Below are 6866 nucleotides of genomic sequence, written 5' to 3'. Positions count from 1 at the left end.
ACTAACATATATATTACCCCTAAAAATCCAGGGGATCTAAATTTTACTGGCTCAACTATTTTATCACGTACAACAGTATCATAATCTAGGTTCCTCCCTGAGCAGGGCCTTGGACATGGACTTGGGTGGAGGACGCCTTTATGGGAGGTGATCCAGGAAGCCGACCGGAAGGAATGAGGAACACGAGCCTGGACCGGGGCAAAAGGGTGTGTCGATGGCTGGGGTTGCTCTGGGGTCTGCACACTCCCCACACTTCCCGCGGCACTGCGTCTGGGCTGAGCGACCTTCCCAGAAAGCCCGAAGCAGGAAAGCAGAGGTGCAGAGATGAGAGTGGAGGGGAGCCGTCCTGGTGCTGGACAACAGCAGAGCAGACATCAGCTGGGCCCAGGGCTGCAGGAAGGGAACCCATGCAGGATGTTAGCTGGAAGCCTCCCACCCTGGTTCCACCAAGGTGTCTAGGAGACAGGTGTTGGCAGATCAACAGGAACGAAGGGGAGCCTGTGTCCCTGGTCTGCGACCCCTCACCCGGGGTGGGGAGTGCAGAGTGGGAGACTGGAAAAAGATTTCTTTGGAAACAGCTATTATTTTATTGTGAGTCCCCAACCACTTCCAATGGAGGGACACGGGCCGAGTGAGAGGGTGTCAAGGAGAGGACTTGGGGAGGTTTGACACGCGGGCCCCACGGGGGTGGGGGGCCCAAGGGGACAGGAGCCTACACCAGGCCTGGGAGGGTGGAAACCATCGTGCACTGAGAATGCAGTCCTCCCAGGCAGGCTGTAGATCTTGGTGTCAGGCAAGGACTATGGCGGGCCACCAAGGGCCAGCCGTGAGACCCAACCTGCCTGCTGGGTCTGGTGCCACACCATGGGGACAGTGGAGGGGTGAGAGGAGGCGACAAAATGTTGGCCAGATGTCCAGGGGCTGTGGGAGGACCTTCAAAGGACCACCCAGAGTAGAGATGCATCCGCCCTGGGTCAAGGGTGGGAGAGAAGGAACCCGGGGAAACTCTTAAGAACCCACAAAACTGCTCCTCTAAAGAAGAGACCACTGGGACCATCTGTCAGACCCACAGACACTAAAGCCACTCAGCCAGGTGAGAACCATTTCATCACCTCTCCTTCGTGCCCACCCTCCTGGGGGGTGGGGCATGAGTTGGGGGAAGGGAGTTCAGGGCAGCAGAGGTATCGGGGTAACCTGGGAGTGAAGAGAGAGAATGGTCCCCATTCCCCTGTGTAGGCTTCCAACCTGAGACGGACCCAAGCAGGGGGAAGGGGAGATTGAATTGAATTGAAGTTTAGAATCTCGTATATACACGGGACGGGAAGTTCTCATTTCTGAACTGAGACAGAAACCAAGATCAGAGTTCTCATTTGGGGCAATGGAAGACCACCTTACCAAATAAAAGCGAAGGGGTGGGGGCGCCTGATGGCTCAGTTGGTGAAGCTTCTGACTTCTGTGCAGGTCATGATCTCAGGATCCCGAGATCAAGTTGGGTCAGGCTCCGCGCTCAGTGGGGAGTCGTCTTCCCCTCCCTCTGCCCCTCCCCTCTTGTGCTCTCACTCTCTCTCTCTGTCTCTCAAATAAAAAAGCAATCTTTAAAAAAAATTAAAATCTTAAAAAAAAAAAGTGAAGGGGCGGTGAGAGACAGAGATGGCATTGAGTTTGGATCACAATCCATGAGCCAGAATGAAAATCAGATTTTCAGAGCACTTGAAAAGCATCTTCTGAGAAGTCCTTTCTCCACATTGGACTGAGAGGGTGTGTGTGTGTGTGTGTGTGTGTGTGTGTGTGTGTGTGTGTGTGTAAACTATCTCCCTCTACTCAGTAAGCACGATGCACTGTTTGATCTTGTTGATGGAGACAGGTGTAATCAATCCGAACACAGCTCCTTTCTGTGGATCCCTGTGGAGCAGCCATGGGGTGCCCCAGGGTCTCCTTTCCAGATAGAGCTTGTCTTCAGCTGCAGGGGTGCAGTGGACAGACAGCCCCCAGGACCACTTCCCCCTTCCTTCTGGGCAGACCCAGCCAGGACAGCACAGCGAGGGGGCGGGATCTTTGCCCCAGAGCCCCTACCAGCTTGGCAACTTGCCTTAGTGGAGACTGAAATGATCTGCTTTTCATGGCGGGGGAGAGGGGATGGGGGGTTGGGGGGGACTCCCCTGCCTGACTCTGCTTCCTTCCCTTTTATCTTTTACAGAGCATTCCCTTCCACCCACAGGAAACCTCCTTCACACCCAACCCTGGCACCTGCTTCTCAGAGATCCCAACTGATAGACTCACCCTTTAAACTCTGATATTGTGCACGTGACCTTATTTCCTTTCCTTTTCTTTTTTCTCTTTTTTTGGTTTGATTTTTTTTTAAATAGGAAGACTACATAAGGAAGTTTTCATCTACATTTTCAAAAAACCACAATCTCCGAGGTTTGATGATCCCAAACTGAATTTTCAGCACTGCCCACCTCATTCTCTTCTTCACTTAGCAGATCCTAGTACCCTTGAGGTCATTTCTCCTGGAAGGCTTCCTCTCACCTCCTGACTTCAAATTGGTTAAATCCCTTTGTTCTTGGCCTCCAGGTGAGTCCTTGGGTGAAACTCCTCAAAGCCGCAGTTGGCTGTCCACGGTCAGATCTCTGCGCCTGATCTCCTCGAAGTCATGATCTAAATCTCGTGGTCACTGCTAATCCCTCAGAGTTTAGGGGACGGTGCCTGGGCCATGGAAGCTGCTCCGGATCTGACGAATGCGGAAGCCGATGCCCTGAAGGCATGAGGTCCTGGCACAGGACGGGGCTGATGGATCTGCCTCCATCCTGTCCTCGGTCTGGAGGGCATCACTTTTGCTTCCTGACCACAGACCTGCAGGATTGAGTATTCGAAAAAACGTAAAGGTTCTCCTGAGTACCCATCCGATGCCAGAGATGCCGTAGAAACCCCCCGATCTAAGACTGTCCCGTGTTAGCGTGAACACCAGCCATGGAGACTACCTCCCGAGGCCAGCACAGCGTCCTGGGCGCTCTCACTGTAGCTCCTCTCGTTTTGGTCCCTGTCATAGTCTCACAGAACAAGTTAGTCTTCCCATAATATTCACAACCTAGATGGGCTCTCAGGCCCAAAAAAGTGTGCTTTTTTTTTTAAGGGGGTTAAAATTTTTCTTCCTCTGAATAGTCTCGCAAGTGGGAACGTAGCAAGCTTAAAATAGGATTACTTCATTTATTCATCCATTCCAGAAATATCAGTTGGGTGCTCCATGTGTCTAGCATGAGACATACAGAGATGTCCCAAAAGATGGAATCTGTCTGGGGAGACAAAAATGCTTATAAGGTCAAAGGACCACAGAAATATAGGAACTGCCAAGCGAGAGCTCAGCCAGGGTATGCTGAGGGCCAAGAGCTCCAGGCCGGTGGGGACGGGGACAGGGGGTGTCTGGGAATACAAGGGGAAGGGTGTCTAGGTAAGTTTCTCGTAGGAAGTGCGATCTGAGTGGTGTTTGTTGGACAGGAAGCGTGAGTCAGCTGTTGAACCAGCTGGGCAATCAGGCTCAGAGAGAGAACTTCCCAAGATGGAGAGGGAGGGGCTTAGTGGGGATGGAGGAAGTTGGAGGCTGCTGGGGGCTGAGAAGTATTTCCCTTCCTTGAGACTGCCAATCAGTCACTCTGTCTCTAGCAGCCTCCTGACAGCTTGTCTTCTCCATTGGCTTGGGGGCCGAGCCGGCCAACTTCCTGGGGCACAGGGCTGCTGACATGGGGGCCCTTCTGTGGCTGCTTCCACTCTTGGTGCTCCGGGCAGGTGAGAGAGGGACCGCAGTCCTGGGGTGGGATAGTCTCCTTCCCTCTGCTCTCCTGTTCCGCTGCGGTTCGGGCTAGCAAGGCTGGGAGCTGGATGCTTGGGCTTTCCTGATGTAAGGACGAATATAGAGTGTGGCTTCGGTGAAGGACCAAGAGGTGAGGAAGCCTGGACTGTAGAAGGGGGACCAGCCCACTGCAGCAAAAGGCAAAGGTAAAATCTGGAGGGTTGCGGCCCAGACAGAAGCCAAGCCCTGGTAGGTGCTCAAGTCAGGTGCAGCGGAAAGCTAGAGCCAGAGAGGGTCGGGATTGAGCACGGGGCCACCGGAGCTGCATGGTGGAGACCACTGCCCGGCTCAGCAGCCCAGAGTCACCAGCTGGGCTCTTTCCATCTTTTCTTCCTTTTTATGCAGCCAAAGGGTATTCTGGAGATGATGTGGCTACAGAGGAAGTAGTCGCAGTCCTTCAGGAGTCCATCAACCTCCCCTTGGACATACCAGCCGATGAAGAGGTTGAGAACATCATCTGGTCCTCTTACGTAAGGCTTGCCACTGTGGTTCCAGGGAAAGAGGGACAGCCGGCTACCATCATGTTGACCAACCCTCGATACGAGGGCCGAGTGAGCTTCCTGGACCCCGGCTACTCCCTTCACATCAGCAATCTGAGCTGGGAGGACTCGGGGCCGTACCAGGCTCAGGTCAACCTGAGGACGGCGCAGATCTCCACCATGCAGCGTTACAATCTCCGTGTTTACCGTGAGTGTAGGCTGGGAACTTGAACGCTGCTTGCTTCTGGTTCTCCTGAGCTTTGTGTGCAAAGGAGCCGTGGTCTCAGGACTCAGAGTTATGGTTTCAGGGGCGGGGACCAGGAGGCAGGCTGTCTCCAGCACGCCCAAGCCCGGTGTCGGAGCTGTGGCCACAGGCGGAGTGACCCGGACCAGTGAGGCCCTGGGCACGCGGGCTCTTCCCCTGGACCTTCCCAAGGCAGTGCGAGGGGTCCAGAGCTCCATGTGCAGACCTCCAGGGGCTCTTCTCTCCCACTGAGATTCTGTATCCTAGGGATGGATGCCACCTCTATTCCCGAGCATTTTATCCTCCTGTGCCGTGTGAGGACTGCTAATCGGTACCCCCTCTCCACCGGAACCAAATTTCTCAGTGCCTGTGGCACTGACTGACACTCTACCTTGACTCCTGCAGACACGCCGATTAAACTACAAATGCCCCCAGGGGGTGTGATAATATTTTCTGGGATCGAGGAGGCAGAATGGGGTCTGGAGGAAGGTGGGGTGCACAGGTGAGAGAGAGAAAGCAAGGACACGTTGGGGGCAAGTAGAAAACGCCAAAGGCAGCTCTCAGGGACCCTGGAGCCAGATTTTATGGTGGCTGGGTTACGTTAGCTTCTGTGTATGTGAAGAGAGGCACACCTGTCACCCCAGGATTGAGGAGCTGAAGAGAACAGACCCGACCCCTGATTACTTAGAGGGTCTTCGTGTCCCTCCTTCATCCAGGACGGCTGTCGGAGCCTCACGTCACCGTGTGCTTTGAGATCACCCAGGAAGGTCACTGTAATATATCTCTGACCTGCTCTGTGGAGAAGGCAGGGCTGGACGTGACCTACAGCTGGATATCCTGGGAGGATGGCATGGACACGGTCCATGAGAGCTCTGCCCTCATCACGTCCTGGCGGCCGGGCGACAATGCCCTCTCCTACACCTGCAGGGCCAGCAACCCCGTCAGCAGCACTGCTTCCCGCCCCATCCCCGCCGGGTCCTTCTGTGCAGGTACCGGGCCCCTGGGGACAGCCCTGAGCTAGGGCAGGCCTCTCGGCCACCAACCCCTCCCTCCGTTCTTCCCCGGAGAGTACCTGGAACCCAGACCCGCACACTTCCCCATGGGGCCTTGTCCCCTGGACTGGGGAGGGGGCTGGTGCTCCCAACTTCCAGAGGTTCTCGGGTCTCTCGTTCACCTTGAGATCACTTCCCGCATCTCAGCTCCTGAGCTTCTGTGATTAGAACAATTATTTCCGGAGACACTTGCAAAGGAATATCAAGGGACTGTGAACTTGAGACCCCTCTGTGAGATCTGGGCTGGGTGTCTGCCTCCGAATCTGGACCTCCCCCTCCCTCCAGCGAGTCCCTCTCTCCTTGCCTTCTTCCGCCCCAGATTCTGGCTATCCTTCAGAGCAGTCGACTTACTTCTGCCTCTTGGCCAAGGGGCTGCTACTCCTCTTGCTCTTCGTGATTCTGGCTGCGGGGCTCTGGCTCCTCCGAGCCCAGAAACCATGCCGAACACCAAGGAGGAGGAAGTTCAAGAGAAACAGACTCAGACTGAAAAAGGAGAAGCCCCACCCCAGCCTGGCCTGAGCGCCCCCGGAGACCCCTGTCCTGAACACTGTTTCTCCCCAGCCCCCGGAGAGCCCCCCCCCAGGGGGCAGAGGGGTGGGTGTTGAAAGGGCCACCCTCCCCCCGGGGTGGGGGGGATGATTCTCCGGCAATAAAGTCAGTTAGGTGACCACCACTCTGGGGGAGCTGCGTTTGGTCCTTCGCTGGGTGACTCTGGCAAAACCTGCTTCCCCGACTTTCCTTCGTTCTAGGCGTCCTCCCCCCCCGCCCCTGTGCTAAGGAGAGTGAGCCTAAACCCCCTTCACAACCATGTTTATCATTCAACACCCATCCCAGTCCCACCAGCACACAGAACATGTACACTTCCAGTAAGAAAGTGAGCGATTCCTTTGACCCTAACTGGGCCTGTGATTCCAAAGCCGGAGAGTTCCGAGCACGGAGCGGCCACGGAGGAGTGGTACTGTTCCCGCTGAGATCCCTCTGCTCTCAGACACGGCTTCCGGCCGCTCCGGGCAGCCTGGCTCAGTGCGGAGGCCGGTCCGCACGGGCACCTGTGAGGCGTGCTGGGCCGGCCTCCCCGGGGCTGAGTCGAGGACCTTCAGTGATCTTCCCGTCTGTCTGACGCTGGCCGCTCCAGCCTCTGGGGAGGCTCAAGTCTGGACCCGTGACCGCTGTTGTGGTTGGTCCTACTGTCCTGTCCTCCAGATTCCATGTCTCAGACCTTCTCTCTGGACTCTTGTCCTGGG

At 55.7% G+C, this 6866-nt stretch overlaps 1 protein-coding gene across 1 annotated transcript; it reads left to right on the top strand.

Moving 5' to 3' along the window:
* The first annotated feature begins 3613 nt into the window (after positions 1 to 3613).
* On the top strand, positions 3614 to 6305 carry SLAMF9 (SLAM family member 9). Its single transcript, XM_045784623.2, has 4 exons — positions 3614 to 3783; positions 4193 to 4534; positions 5287 to 5559; positions 5942 to 6305. Exons 1-4 carry the CDS (start codon positions 3738 to 3740, stop codon positions 6139 to 6141), a joined length of 861 nt encoding a protein of 286 aa, XP_045640579.1. The 5' UTR covers positions 3614 to 3737; the 3' UTR covers positions 6142 to 6305.
* The last annotated feature ends 561 nt before the right edge of the window (positions 6306 to 6866 follow it).

Source organism: Ursus americanus, chromosome 2 (genome assembly GCF_024610735.1).
Source record: "Ursus americanus isolate L20-20 chromosome 2, mUrsAme1.1.p, whole genome shotgun sequence".
Taxonomy (NCBI): domain Eukaryota; kingdom Metazoa; phylum Chordata; class Mammalia; order Carnivora; family Ursidae; genus Ursus; species Ursus americanus.
Note: the sequence above shows the minus strand (reverse complement) of the source record. Positions and strands in the feature narration are given on the sequence as shown.

Excerpts from the sequence above, each read along its gene's own strand:
- SLAMF9 (XM_045784623.2), top strand. The coding sequence starts at position 3,738 with ATGGGGGCCCTTCTGTGGCTGCTTCCACTCTTGGTGCTCCGGGCAG. Across the intron at positions 4,535-5,286 it reads TTACAATCTCCGTGTTTACC|GACGGCTGTCGGAGCCTCAC; the intron begins GTGAGTGTAGGC and ends TCCTTCATCCAG. Across the intron at positions 5,560-5,941 it reads CGCCGGGTCCTTCTGTGCAG|ATTCTGGCTATCCTTCAGAG; the intron begins GTACCGGGCCCC and ends CTTCCGCCCCAG.